General features: G+C 40.0%; 1 protein-coding gene across 2 annotated transcripts in view; it reads right to left on the bottom strand.

Annotated features, from left to right (window-relative positions):
• Nucleotides 1–476: 476 nt before the first annotated feature.
• The window catches only part of rabgap1 (RAB GTPase activating protein 1), a 78,489-nt gene continuing 63,026 nt past the window's right edge, over nt 477–15,939 (bottom strand). For both annotated transcript variants that reach the window (XM_006795543.2, XM_006795544.2), the window contains 6 exons: nt 15,520–15,630; nt 15,158–15,262; nt 12,185–12,268; nt 6,681–6,752; nt 3,797–3,997; nt 477–3,180 (listed from right to left, as the gene is read on the bottom strand). In XM_006795543.2, coding sequence (XP_006795606.1) covers nt 3,058–3,180; nt 3,797–3,997; nt 6,681–6,752; nt 12,185–12,268; nt 15,158–15,262; nt 15,520–15,630 — 696 coding nt within the window. In that variant the 3' untranslated portion in view covers nt 477–3,057. The remainder of the gene's footprint in view (nt 3,181–3,796; nt 3,998–6,680; nt 6,753–12,184; nt 12,269–15,157; nt 15,263–15,519; nt 15,631–15,939) is intronic.

Genomic DNA, 15,939 nt, shown 5'->3' with positions numbered 1-15,939 from the left:
TATTAAAGTTCACAGTTACCTAAAACAGAGAAGCAGCAGTTTCTCTCACTGGACTTCAAGTTGAGCCCAGATAACAACACTTTTGCTTAACAATTATAATGGTTTACTTTAATGACTATCTTCTATCATCTTACCGTTTTGGCTTCTCTTACTGTGCAAACATAATTAATCTGTAGCATCGTCATGATCACAGGGCGGTCTGCTCCCTTCTGTTTTTCTTTCCATCCCTGTTTCATCTTATTCCTCCTAAAACCTAATCATAAAAGGTCCCAGTATGCAAAATACTGAATGTGACAACCAGGATAAAGTTTTTTCACATCATAAACAGTTGGCATTTCAAACCACAATATCATATTGAGACTTTATCACTTTAGCCCTGTGTTCCTGTAAAGTTCCTTTTAACCTTTATTCTATTTTATATTGTTTGTCTTTTTTTAATAAATGAAGATGCAAAATAACGGAAAGACACGCAGATATTCTTCTGTTGATATCTTTATATTGAAATTCATGAAGTATACACAGTGCATTCTACACTATTACAATTTGCACACGTTGATAATGTTTTTGTCGTTGGATGATAAAGCTACGTTTTGGCATTTAATTAACCAAACAGCAGTCTGACTGAAAAGCTTAGAGCCAAAAAAAAGAGCCCCAAATAAACAAACGAACATTAAAACATTGTTGTGAATCAAACTGTAGCACGGCAGCAGGTAGGTGGGTACAAGTAGGCATCATTAGTTATAGTTACAGAGTAGAAAATCATAAACAAAAACTCAATATTTAGGTTTTTTTTTTTTTTAAATGTTTCTTATTTACAACCCAGTGCCTTCAGAGGGATGGCCCTTAGTTTCTTTCAACTTCATGCGGACTCCTCCTCTGACATCACTAGAATACAAGCCAATCAGATTACACCTTTCATATTAGAATTTATACAATTTACAATAAGTTTGAAAAATTGCGCCTTTTCTCTTTTTTTTCAGTCTTGCAGTAAATTATGAATAGAAACTAGAATATTGATGAGCTCCCTTTTGAGTTGGCTAAATATGAAAACACACAAGCACTTTTTTACATCAACCCCCACAGACTGATTATCCTGATCCACACTCCTGAGCTGTTCACAGGTGTCTTCACATGTGTGGCCTTTCTGTCCCTGCGTTCGCAGGAGTGTCGGTCGCCACCTTAATGTTTAAGTCTCCTCAGCACTGTGATCTGATTGAGAACGTCGAATGCTCCGAGGCACGGATTCATCGATCTGTTGGGGTGTGGGGTTAGCGGGGCTTTTGCTCTGAGTTGGAAGCCAGTAAAGCAATCTAATCCCTCGATGCTACCTCTGACTGGATACAGGATTTAATAGCATAGAGACACACAACAACGCAAACTTTAACTTGTTGCATCATCAAGCACCCAGGTCTTGTGATGTTATGCGTTCTCTGGTTATTCCCCGCTCTCGTCTGTGTCTGTCATGCTGGTGTTTTGGACTGACCTCTCGTTGACAGAGCACGGTTTTGCTGCTGACTGCATACCTTCTTTCAGATCTCATGTTATTATAACCTTCTGTGCAGGTTGACATGAGGGACTACTTTTAACTAGCTTTTTTAAAAATATATATATATACACACACGTGTGTCTGCATTTTAGTTCAGTGTTTTTTAACCCCCAAAAGTGTGACTGAAATGTGCCTGGCGTGCTGCACAACCAAGGAGTAAATGGGACCTTGGTCAAAAGGTCAAAGATTGCAGTGCAGCTGGAGGCGTGGGTAGAAGGAGGCGGGGCTTAAAGGTGGGTTTCAGTGCAGTAGGAAATCAAACTTTCTGTCTGTGTGTGTTTTCCGATTCAGACTTGCTCTAAGCAGTGCATAAGCTTTCTGGCAAACGATGCATCGCTGTGGGTTTCAGCTATCCTCACACTCTCACAGTACGCTTGTGCAGCACACACAGAGGCCTGCGTGGTTTTGAGCTTTTCTTTGCGCCAAGTGACCCAAACCAAACAAACCCTGCGTGTGAAATTTGACACGAGGAAAGGTTAAGCTGTCGGTTAACATTACAGCAGCTTTTATCATAAATTACATAATTATACCAACCGCCTTTTACCAACCTTCAGATCAAGGCTTTGTCATCAAACCTCTCGTTAGCATCGTTCATATACACGCTTGAACATTGAAGCAGACTAGACAAACAGCTTGCATGCAGGCGTACACTCACAACCTTAGTGCTTTTTCTTTCCCTAGGGCTTACGCACACTTTCCAGCTCTTTCTTTTGAACACACACAGTTTTGCACATTATTTTAGTCAAATATTTATCCACTCAAACATCACCTCACAGTCGAAAACAAAGCAAATTAACATGCGCTCTTACATTCACACATACGTTTCCCCTTTACGCAAGCATATTTGACAAGATACAAGAATAAAGCAAAACAAAACAGACAACAACAAAAGGTATTGTTCAACGTAAATTAGAAAATGCTCCGTTTCAAAAAGGCATCTATTAGCTCTCGTACCTAAAACAAAACATTTACAGGGACTGGTAGTTTTGTGCCAGTAGTTTAGAAGAGAAGTGCACACAGAGCGGCAAGGAAGGACGGAGTGTTTTCTTCTCTATCCCGTAAGGACAAAGACATTTCAGGTGTCCTTACCTTCCTTCTGTGGGTCTTTAATATCAGCAGTACAAAGACAGAAATAATTATGCTGTTTTTTTGTTATTTTCATTTTTAAACACTTGTCTTTATGTGACTGCTGGAAGCACACTGTCTCAGAGAGTGGTACTGCTGTAATTCATTCATCTCATGTTTGCAACCCCTTCTCATCAGCGGTGGTTGGCTGCAGTCATTCGGGATTTGTGCTGGGCAGATTAGATCAGGAATGAGGGAAACACGACGATATTGTTGTTAGGAGGAACACAGCCTGTAGCAAAGTGATCCTGGGATTTAACGGCTAATGTTCATGTCAAAGTTATGGCCCGGTGGGTTACGTTAGAGGTCCGGAGGTTTCAGCGTGATGAGTTGCGCCGATCTCCAGACATAATCCGGTCGAAACTGGGTGGATAGGGAATGTTAGGTTAGGTGGTCTCCTTGCCCTGGGTCCCAGTGACGGTTTTGATGGAGCTGAGTGTGCGGTTGAACCAGGTCTTCTTGGCGGCCTGCACCTCATTCAGAGCCAGACCCAGGTGGTGCTCCAGATCCTGGATGAAAGAGAGCAAGAAATTACAGCCCAAACAGGCAATATATCTTATTTACTGCTTTCACTTTGCAGCTTTGAGTCCAACACAAAATCCTCAACTTTCCTCATCATCACTCCAAGTAATCTCCACACAGAGCGCTTTGTTGCAGTCACTTCAATGCATTTTCCCCCCTTAAGCCTCTATTTAGAAACTAGACCTCACTTTTTTCACTCTGCTCACATCGGTTTTTAAGAAAACACTTAACACAGCAATGTTTAAAAGCTCCCCGCTATAATAACAATGCTTCTTTTCTGATTCCATTACATGCTAACATTGATTCAGAGCCTGTAGTCACAGCACTGTCCTCAATTAGTAAATTAAATCGAGCTGTCGCATAAAGCTGCAGGTTTCTTCAACTCTGTCTTCTTAAAAGAAAATGTTCTGCTTTCATTTGTTGGGCCTGTGCTGCAGTTTACTGCTGCTGCGCCTGTTCAGGGGTGATAAAGTAATTAGAGCAGAAATGTGGCCTCCTTTTTTTCTCCTTTCAACACAGATGACACAATATTTTACTTTCAACTTTAAGAAACATCCCATGTCAGAATAATGAATGACTCACACTCTGACCTCTGGACCCTACCTGGATTTTGCACTCTGCCTCCACCAGCTGCAGTTTGGTCTGAGCTAGTTCCAGCTCCATCTCCCTCAGCTGGTTTTTCAGAGCCTCCTTCTCTTCATCGGTCTCCTCGGCTCCCCCGGCAGATGCTGTGGTCACAGCGACCCGTACCCGTCCCTCCTTGTTGAAAAGACTGCTGCATTTCTCGCAGCCTTCAACTTTCGCCTACATATGAGGGGGAGGAAGAAACAAACAGAAGAGGTAAGAGGACACTTTAAGCCTGAGCAAGGTTAGAGAAGAAAGAGAGACGGAGTGAGAAAAAGAAAAGTTAAAATGGAACAGGAGAATGCCCCAAATGTTTTTCCCCTCACCAAACAACTGTTGTCTCAATTGAATGCAGATATTTATAGCTACCCAGCTGTCTTCTCGCTGTAAAGTTTTCATAATGATCACCACTTAGGCTGCGTCCAAAAACCCCCATAGACTTATGTGTTAAAACAGATTTATAGCCTGGTGCTAAAAACAAAACAAAAAGAAAGATTTCTCTCTCACCCTTCTCATTTCTAAATAACTCATCAGGCCTGGAAGTCTGCTTCACCTCAGTGAATGGAACATCTCACCTGTGTAAAGTGTTGATGTCTTTAATGTAATTATCTGAGAAAATACATGCTGTGCTGTGTCACTGATTGTGATGTTCAGCCAGTCAAAAAGTGTGTGTATTAGTTTGTTACTTAGGATCTAATTGTTAGCCTAGGTTGACAGTGCGAGCTGATAACTCCACCTTCTCCTAAATAAAAAAACAAACAAACAAAAAAAGATGCTGACAGGTATGAAATTAAAGTCACCGCTAGAATCATAGTGTCAAAATTCGAAGGGTTTTTGTCCGTTTTTGACCCATAAATCATGAAAGTGACCTTGAAGACTTTGTTGAATATGATCCAAATTTTAATGGATTGTTAACATGACCTCGCTCTACACCCCTACAGAGTTTTATCAGAATTTATTGAAAACTTTTTGAGCTATTTGTTAAATTCCATGTTTTTGAAGAAGGCATATGAAGTCTGTTTGAGCAGATGAGGTAAGTAAAAGTATTATTTACTTTCAGTTGCTCTTTCTAAGTTTGGCTCAGGATAACCAGACTAGTAGGGCGACTCCTCCGAGATTATTCTAGACAGATCAGTGCCTGAGTTGGCACCAACATGTAGGACTGTCGACAGGTTTACATTCAGGGTTGCTTGCCACAGTAACAACAGCCGACTGAGGCAGCCGGTGGAGACGCTTCCTAAAAATGAATATTTTATGAGAATATTTAATTTGGATTAAATGTGGCCAGTTTTAAGCTGAATAGTAATTATATGTAAAGCTTCCAGTCTCATTGTTGCAGAAGTGGCCTTAATGAAGCAATGCTTGAGCTGCAATTGGTGCTCTTGTCACTTCAAATTCAGTTTTAGTGAGTCGCTGTCAGTGTGTTTATTTAAATATCTAAAAAAAAAAAAAAAAGCATCTGTGAGCAGCTACAGCAGTTGCTGACAGTTAACAGAATTTCTGCACCATTAGTAGTATAGAAAAAAACTGCACAGATTTACCTCCACACAGGCAGAGAGGTCCTGCTGCAACCTTTACATGACCTGACCTTGGTGCACTAAACATTTTGTGAGCTTCCTGCCAAAACTGCCCTTTTCTTATATCACCTACTGTTTGAACTAATAATTCACAGGCCACAGGTAAAACTGCTATGGCCTCCTCGGTCATACTCCTCACTCTTCCCCCCAAAAGATCTGATTTTAAACATTACATTTAACTACAGGTTTTACTTTAACCAGTAGGTTCAGTCAACTTTCTTGTTCATGTAATCTTTGACTCAAAGCTTTCCAGACAGTGCTAAGAACCACTCTCTAGACAGCCGGTTATCTCTAGACTAAGTAGGCCCTCTGTGCTGGGATGCCAGAGTAACAAGAGTTGATGCTCATTTTAAATATAATTGGTCAAAAAGGCTCACTGGTTTCTTTTGTATGTATTGGGGGATGGGGGTTCATGTCATAGATTTTACGGTAAATGATCCGTCCATCGGCCTCTCAATGCGGTGAAGTCGTCCCCTATCCAGAAAAACAGCTCTTAAGCATGTTTCCACGTCCATGCTTGACTATGCAGGGGGTGTTCTTTGGGTCTGAGTCAGCATTTCTTGGCCTGTACATGTGTCTTCCTGAGCACGGGGACCTTGTGCTGAAAAACTTCACACCATTACTGCATGGTGTGCTACCAGTGGAGGTGCCTCTTGGCGACTGTGCTCCTAACTGCCTTCAGATCATTAACAAGCTCCTTCCATGTACTTTTGGGCTGCTCCAAGACTTTTCTCATGATCTTCCTCCTCCCATGAGCCAAAATCTTGCATTGACCTCTACATCTATAACAACTGGTTATTTTATATTTCACAACACCAACTTCTTGGTGGTCTTGAAGTCCATTTCAGCCAATCTTGCCCCTGATGTCTTTTGATAGCTCTTTGGTCTTGCACATGGAGGTGGCGAGGTTGGAATGGAAGAAACTGATTCTATCGACAGGTATATGTTTAACAACATAAGTTCAGATCAGGAGTATCTACAATTGATTGATAATCTGTGGGATCTAGAATTGTGGCTGGTTGTAGGGGATCAAATACTTATTTCACTCACTGACAAGCAAATCAATGTATATGAGGCTGTGTCTCAGATGTTAAAACAGGTTATCTGTTCATCAGAAGTTTCTTTAAGCAATGAATTGAAACCTGCTGACAGAGGAGCCCCTTACATGACAGCTCATGGAGTAATGAGAGGTAAAAATTGTAATACACTTTGTAAACTCATAAAGTGACAAAGTTAATCCTGGCTTTACGTCATGGTTACGTCATTTGGATTGATGTAAAACTCACCCTGATTTTCTCGAGTTCTCCTCGCGTAGCCGTCTGTTGTTTCTCTAGTCGTTCGCTCAGCTGGGAGCAGATCTGCAGAAAACAGAAAAACAGCTTGGTTTGTTCACCCACTTTTAGACAGAGCTCGTCAATTAAACCAGAGGAACACTTTTCAATTAAAATGAATACTCAATACCAATATTCTTACAACCAGCAACAGAAAATCTGTACTTCAAGTCTAGCTTTTTCCGGTCTCTGGTGCTTCAACACAACTCCAACAAGCCACAAAAAGCCTGCTTAGTTTTTCGGCCAACAACAATCAAAGATTCAAATCATTAATTTACCTAAGCACCCAGCCACTGGGCTATTTTAAAACAAAAAAACTAATAGTAAAACAAAGTATACACAGGAAAACAGGAGGAAAAAAACTCCCTTTCAGAAAAAGTTTGATGAATATTTATGAATGAAAACTGTCCATCCCCATAATATGGTAAAAACACAATACAGACAGAGTTATAAGAATAACATCAGCACTCAGAGAGCACCACTCCCCCCGTAGGGCAGGGGCTATACTGAAACTGTGATGTTTTATAATGTTTTTATTATAACATGCAGATGTCACTCTGTTTTTATTATCCTAGGATGACATCAGTCAGTTATGGCATCATTGTGACCTTGTAAGGTGTTGAATTGAGGTGGTGTACAACTCTCTCCATCGCTTTTCGTATGACATATTTCTTGATATGGTTTCTTCTTCTGACCTTTTTATCGCTAACAATGAAGGTCAAGGTCAAGTGCTCATGCCCCCCAAGGTCTAGGATATTGTTGAGAAGTTTGAAGATGAAAACAAATTGTGGGTAATATACAATTTTTACTGGTTTTCACAACTGGTGTGTCTTTTACCAAAATTAAATCACCTCAAGGTGTTGTTGGCATCTACTGTCATTCAAAATTTGAAAATGATATATTGAAAACTGTGGATTGACTGCTAACAAATAGACAGGTGTGTTTCCCCTACTGTGTTTATAGGTTAATAAGTCTGTATGGACTTTATCCTCTTAGCTTTAAGTACATTAGTGGTGTCATAGGCCTTATGTATATTCAAATCTCCTTTCCCCCCCTTCTCCTTCAAACAGCTACAAGCATCCTGAGAGTCAAAAAACACCCACAAACTTTTCCTGTAGCTTGCAGACGGACAGAGAAATCAGAGTGCAACGAGTTATCCTATAAGAGACATCAGGCCATCTACAGACAGTCCATCTATCTCGACATCTACTTTTGCTCTTATTCTCTGTTTTACATACATTATATTGGTGACCCTAATCTCTCTTTTTTTACTATACTTATCATGCAGCTATCTTTCCGTCCTGTCACATTCTCCCTCATATTGGCCGTTACTATATCCAGCTCCGTCACTACTGACCTCTTATCTCTTCTTTTTTGATCTTTTGTCTGTAGTCCTGCAGTTTTAATCTCCCTGCATCCTTTTTAACTAGTGGAGCATCTGTTTCTTTTTTGCTTTTTTCTTACCCGAGCTGCTGAGCCTTAAGCCATTCAAGTCTTCAGTCAGTTTTTGTCCCCATTTCGGCAGCAGGGATTTTACTCTCCTTCAGTTTTTTTCTATAATTAGAAGGAGGACTCTAACAGGGACATAGTGAGGAGGACAATATGTTCTGATGGGATTTCAAGCCTGTGAAAGATGGGGGTACTTGTCAATCTTAGGGCAAGGAATCGTTATCGCTGCACCATCTGCAAGCAAGCTGTAAATGATTATTTTGCTCATTTAAATTCAGGATGACCACGGTAGTCATTTTCTCCATCCTTGTTATCAGTTTTCTATACCAATGTTTCACAGTAATAATGGGTTTTGCACTCGTTACTGAAGGCTCAAGACCCAGAGGGCATTTTTAAAAAAAAGTTTTTTATATTCAATTTATTCCTACAAAACAATCTCAGCCTTATTTATTTTAAATATTTTCACTTAATAATTTATCCGGCCCCACGGTAACTTTACTGCCTGAGGCACTTTTTGCTTTCTTTCTATTGAATATTGCATGTAAACATTATACTTATACTTACAGTGCAGGAACTGCAAGAACATGCAGCCTTAATTACTTCATCATATTTTCACAAGGAGCAGATAATTGTGCTGATGCACCCAATTAACAAAAATATGTTGTCCAGAATGAAAATATCTTATTAAAACCATTAAAAGTAAATCAGATCAAATTTATTTATTTAGTCAAAACTGACCAAAAACACAGACAATGAAAACAATCAGAATTAGAAAAGAGAAAACAAAGCAATGCTAACAGAACCCAAGAGACACGAGCGCTAGCACGTGCTGCTTCACCTGGCTAGCACCCAGCTAGCCTGCATCTATCTACAAAAGCTCCAGTCCTAGAACAGGGATTGCAATGCACCACTTGACACCGTTTTTAGCTCCACCGTTAACAGACTTGTCTTTGTCCTCATGTGCTCGAGGAGCAATTAGCACACAAAGCTTTTTTTGGCTATATTTCCACAGGAAAAAATAAATAAATAAATAAAACCCCCCAAAGAAACTCTTGGCATTCACACACATTGAAAAAGCAAATTGCTACGTGAATAATCATTCGCATTATCTATGTTGTAAACAACCCAGGCTATTTTAGGGAATTCCTCAACTTGTCAATCCCAGCGGATTGAATGTTCCCCCCTCCCCCTCCACACACTTTGTTCATTTTCCCCCTCTCTCCATCAATCACCCTCTTCCTTCCTGTCACACTTCAGTCTGCTCAACACAGCTATCAACCGCAAGCTAGAAACCCGTAATACACACAAAAACCATCAAATCCGGTCTCCTCTCCTCGGTGGCACATTCGATAACCGGTTTTCACACTTGCCGTCAAAGCCAGTCGACGGTTATTATTTTTAGACTCAGGTGAAGTTGAGGTCTGTTCCTAAATTAGTCTTCTTTCTATTTCTGTTTCCCTCCACAGAGAGGAATAAGAGGTGGATTGTTGCATAATGTCCCTGCGCTGATGGTAATAGCACTTGATCTGGGTGAGTTTATATTTAAGCACGAAGTGACAGGATGAGATCTGAAGAGGAATTCAGACAGACGGAACTTTAAATATGCTTGCAGGCTAAGCCATCAAAAGCTCCGGGTTCAGTTAAGGAACAGCTCTGCTTCAGAAATGAGATAAATGAAGGAAAACAGAGCGCTCTTAAAAAGTATATTATTTTTAAATATTTATGAGTGGTCCTGCCACGGTAATGGCTCGATAGAAGCTTAGATATGAAAAGACGGGCTAAGTAAGGAAAGATAAGTGGTGTAAAGCGTCTCAAAAGCTCACTTTCAAGGGAATCAGAGCTCCACATAATCTAATTCACAATTCAGTCACACACACAAAAACATAATTATAATCCAAAAATAAAAATACCATGATGGTTTTTCTGGTGAAGCTACTTGAGTAAAAAGCAGAACTTATCAACAATGACAGCCAAGCGTACGAAAAAAGTCAAAGAGAAACGAGTGGATTTAATTAGCATTATGCTTCGAGATATAAATGAACTAAAAAGTGACAAACATTCAAGCACTGGCTCAAAGTTATGTGAAGACTGCCAACTGCTGGCAGCTTATGCTCTCTGAATTTTTATCCCAACCTTCTGAATTATTCTTTCTGGGTCACTGTGAGACTTCAGTGGATTTCAGCCCGAAACCATTTCAGCAGTAAATGCTTTAGTCAATTTTCTGACACTTTTCCATTCTTTGGTTTTTGATAAGATTAGACAATATTGCATATTGATACATATATACTGTAGTCATTTTGGTTAGAATTATAGAAATGAAGAAACAGAAGCTGGCGACACCACCTCTGCTGGATTGTGTGTAAAAGGTGAATTTGCATTTTTAAAGTTCAGCGTACTATGAACAATGAAACAACTCTGGATGATTTGAATTCAATGTGAAAAGTCTGTCCCTGCCAGAGTAACATACATACAACATGCTCCCAGTATATGTGATTATGATGTTCCCATTTTTATCCTATTCTAAACTCTCGCATTATTTCATTAATTAAATATCCTATTACCTCATTCATTGCTTATTTCTGTATTTCCCTTCAGGTACACAGTCACCAGCCACTTTTTGGTATACCTGTTATACTGCTTTTTAAAAAAATGTAATCAGCCAATCACATGGCAATAACTCAGTGCATTTAGACATGGTCAAGACAATCTGCTGAAGTTCAAACCGAGGACTGGAATGGGGATGAAATGTGATTTAAGTGACTCTGAATGATACATGGTTGCTGGTGCCAGACAGGTTGGTCTGAGCATGTCAGAAACTTCTGATCTACTGGAATTTTCCCAGACAACCATCTCTAGGTTTTTCAGAGAATGGTCGAAAAAAGAGAAATTACCCAGGGAGCAGCAGTTTTCTAGACCAATTTGCCTTGCTGATGTCAGAACTGCCAGACTACTTTCAGCTGATAGGAATGCAACAGTAACTCAGATAACCAAGGTATGCACATAACATCTCTGAATGCACATCACATTGTACCTTTAGGCTAATGGACTAAAGCAATAGCAGACCACACCAGGTGCCACCCCTGTCAGCTAAGAACAGGAAACTGAGGCAAATGTTTGCTAAGGCTCACCAAAACTGGACAACACATTAGAAGAAAAACATCACCCAGTCTGATGACTCTCCATTTCTGCTGCAACATTCGGATTCACAGTTTGGCATAAACAACTTAAAAAGAGGGATCCATTCTTCCTTGGATCAACAGTTCAGGCTGGTGTTGGTGGTGTAATGGTAAAGAGGATATTTTCTTGGCACCCATTAGTGCCAAATGATGCTGATTTGGCCCACCACAGCCTATCAGAGAATTGTTGTCGACTCTGTCCATCCCTTTATGACCACAGTGTGTGCTCATTTTCTAATAGCTGCTTCCATCAAATATTACACCATATCTGTTATTTTGGACATGACATATACTCAAATGGCCTACACAGCCACCAGATTTCAATCCAATAGAGTACCTTTGGGATGTGGTGTAAGGGGTGATTCATATTATGGACATGCAGCTGAGAAATCTGCAGCAGCTCTGTAATGTTATCGTGCCAGTATGGATCAAAATCTCTGAGGACTGTTTCCAGCAACTATGCATTGACAAATTACATTAGCTCGGAAGAGAAATGAGGGTCTAAGAGGAACTAGTAATATGTACCTATAATAATAAATAAAGGCCAGTGAGTGTATATGCATTATGATCCACCTGTCTGTGAGGGTGGGGAGTAAAGATGTGGTTTTGAAGCTTGAACTAAACGGAAAACACAAACTAAAATAAGTTTATTTTTCCAAAATAAGCTTCAAGAGAACTGTGATAAAAACTAGGGTGTGACAGTTTCCACTTTTTTACTTACATCACATATATGAAAGTGGAAACACTATTATTAGACCTGCTAATGTAACTATTCAGTTGCACACAGTAAACTGAAAAGTGAAAGTAGGCATATAGTAGGCACACAGTACATACCTGCTTATATTCTCCAATAATGGACCCGTTCTTCTTAATTTCTGATTCAGACTTATCGAGCTCTCGTCTGCACATCTCCTTCAGCTGTAGATAAAACACAGAGATACAGTTCTGCTGTTACACGGCAGAAGCCAAGGACAGAAGTGGGGCCCCAGAGACTGTGTGACTGCCATGAAATGTAAAGGAGACATGGAAAGGTATTGGCAGACACCAAGTTCAGGGCAATGTCAGGGCCTCTATGCAACCTCTGCTCGAACACATGAATCAGTCACAGCTACACAAACTCAACAACACTACAGACACTTGGAGGACAACGTGAAACATGCACAGGATCAGAGGGCAGCAGGGTCTGTACTCTGAATCTTTACTTGAACTTGAGAAAATAACCATCAAAGACTGACAACCTTTGATATCTGAGGTTTGACTATACAGGAATGTGGTTTTAAAATAAATGATTTTCTGTATCTTTTTTTTTTCTCACTGGAACAGTTATTGCATTTCTGTAGCAACAGATACATGATCTGGACAGAGAAACCATAGTTTTCTTCTAACCATTATTAAACATGAGCAGTACTGAAAGAAGAATTTACAGCTCAAAACGTTACAAAATCCTAAATCATTTCTACTTCTATCCAACTCCCGGTAGGTGCATACTACTATCAGCCTACACATGTAATTCAGCTAGTAAGGTGTTTGACATTTCAACTCATTTTGAATTTCTGTGTGAAAAAGAAAAAAGAACCACAGTGAAATGCAAATATTGGCCAAGTTATAACAAGGGTCTGTCTGCTGCAAATAGCTCTACTTCAAATTTGATTAAGGGCAACTGCAAGCTTAGCACAACCACTGGTGGCCTATTAAGGAGGAAGAGATGCCAGCGCTGCAGCATTAAAACAGCAACTAGCTTTTTTGTTTGGCTCATGTTGTCACTACATTATCAGGTTGATATGTATGGCCAGGGAAAGTAGTTAGATGAGTTACTTTATTCCAGAGAGAATCCTGTAAGATAATGGATTACCTTTGGACATTATAGTATCATGTGAAACTTAAATCTCCATAGGGTTCAGTGCAGCCATGAAAAATTAAGTACACAACATGATTCAGTATTTGTAGAGCAACACTGAGGAGCAACAATAACTTGAAGTAATAATTTTCTGTATGACTTTATCAGTCTTTCATATTGTTGTGGAGAAATACACTCTTCTTTATAATGGTCCTTTAGTTCATTGAGGTTTGTGGGCATTCATTCGGCTCTCTTTAAAATGTTAAAATAGACTTTGACTGGCTAAACTAAACTAAACTAAAGACTATTTTCTTTTCCATTCTGTTGCAGATTTACTGTTGTGCTTGGGATCATTATCCTGTTGTATGATCCAATCCAGCCAAACTGTAGTCTCACGTTTGACTCTAAAATACTTTGGTATACAGACGACTTCATAGTCGACTTAACGAGTGCAAGGTACGCAGGTCCTGTAAATGTCAAAACAAACCCAAATCATCACGCCTCCGCCACTGTGCTTGACAGCTGGTATGAGGTGCTTGTGCGGATATGTTTGTATACAGCGTTTGGTTTTTGCCAAAGTGGCACTGTGCATTATGGCCAACTAGCTCCACTTTGCTCTCATCTGTCCAAAGGGTACTGGTCTAGAAATCTTGTGGTTTGTCAGAGGCAACTTTGTAAATCTAATCGACTGTTCAGTCATGTTTTTTAAATTGTGTGGTCATGAACTTTAACTTTTAAGGTGCTAACTGAACCTAAAGTCTAAGATGTACTTCTTGGGTTTCTGTAGTGTATTGGATCATTAAACAGTCTAACCTTGCTGGGACTTCCACTAATGGGGAAATTGTCAAAACCTCAGCTATTTTACAGAGATGGCTAGATTTGTAGATCATCAGTTAATCAAGTGCATTTGATTAGCAACACCTGGTTGCTAATTACTCTCTTAATTCCTATGGAATAGTATATTTTGTTTTTTACTGTATGTAGGTCATCAACACATTAATGTAGGTATCATTAATAATCAAATTGCTTGTAACACTTGAAGAAGAAGAATGTAGCAATAGCAAGCACCCATCCATTTTCTTTCTTCCACTTATCTAACTTTGGGTTGTGACTGGGCTGGAGCCTATCCCAGCTGCCATACGCCGAAAGGCAAGGTACACCCTGAACAGATCGCCTGTCTCTGGCAGGACTAACAGAGAGACAGACAACCATACACACTCACATCCACACTTCTGGCCAATTTAGAATCACCAATTAACTTAACCCTGTTCATGTTTTTGGAATGTAGGAGGAAGTCAGCATATCCGGAAAGAACCCACACAAACACAGGGAGAACATTAAACTCCACACATGAAGTCTCAAGCGGGCCAGTGGTTTTATTTTTCTTAAAATATTTCTGTAATTGAAAATATGTGGAGTTGTATGTATGTGGAAATGTGTCTCGTGCAGAGAAACTGCCTGAGAAGCAAATATACAGCCAGAAGAACATGTACAAAAAGATGGCTGTGCTTAACATTTCCCAAGTCTGATGTAAGGCTTCAGGTATGACAGGGGTATATTCATCACATAACGGCTGTTTTGTAAAGACTTGAAGGTCAGAAAAAAATCTGGTCTCATGCTCACTATGAGCTGTGCTTCTAGCTCAGGAAAGTATAAAATGTGGTCTTGTTTCAAAGAAAAGCAGTTCCACACAGGCTGTCATACCCTGCAAACGACAGAGACGAACAGAACTTCACTGATTGAGAGTAAATGCAATATTTCTTGTGAATCCTGGACCTGTCCACAATAAAAAACTGCTCAGTCATAGCAGGTCACCTTAATATTTCGACTTCTGTTTCAGCAGTTGCTTCCTGTAACCCTGTGTTTCTTATGACATTTTGAGGAAAAACAAACACATTAGGCATCAGCAGGAAACGTTTTTTCCCCTGGCTCCGTTTCACTCTAGATGAGAGCGCGTTACATGCTCTAACCTGTGCAGACTCTTCCTCCAGCCGCCTCTTCTCATCCTCCGACTCAATCAGCTTCTGTTTGGTCAGCAGCAACTCTTTATTTAGGGCGTCTGCTTTCTCCTCGGCCTGACACACACATGCACAGACACAAAAAAGACACCATAACCCAGTGCTCAGTAGGTCAATGAAAGTCAGAGTCGCCCTACTTTCTTCTTAGTTTTCTCTCTCTTTTCAGGGAATTGGGGAAAAAAAAGTTTCTGTTCAAAAACACTTGCGCTATCCTCTTTGCTATAACCTTTTTTTAGATGTTCTAACAAAAGTGACAAATGACAGTTTAACAGCCCCACCCAATCCTACACAAATATTGTTCTTCTTTGGCTTACATTGTCAAGGTCTTTGCGCAGGGCTATCTTGCTGCTAACTAGTTCATGTGCCAAGTCATCATTTTCTTGCTCCAGTCGCATGTTGGCCTCTTGCAAACGCCGATTCTCCCGCTAGATGGTGAATGTAAGAGAAAAAAAAAGCAGTGTTTAGAAAGAAGAAAAGAGAAAAACAACCACAAATCAACACAAAAATGTTAAAAATGAAATAATCAAAGCGTTTAAGACAGACGACACTGAACACGGAGAAGTGACGATCCACCAAAGAGGAAGGAAAGCGCTGAGATAGCTGAGCAAGGAAATGGCGTTAAGTTTGATTGTGCAAACATGTCTTACTGGTTCAGCAGTTTCCAGAGCGATGCGACAACACACATATGAAACCGGGAGTATAAAAGTTCACTCTGATCAGATGAAAACGTAGCC

This window comes from Neolamprologus brichardi, chromosome 7, assembly GCF_056152115.1.
Source record: "Neolamprologus brichardi isolate AB-2024 chromosome 7, ASM5615211v1, whole genome shotgun sequence".
In the NCBI taxonomy this organism is placed as follows: domain Eukaryota; kingdom Metazoa; phylum Chordata; class Actinopteri; order Cichliformes; family Cichlidae; genus Neolamprologus; species Neolamprologus brichardi.
Note: the sequence above shows the minus strand (reverse complement) of the source record. Positions and strands in the feature narration are given on the sequence as shown.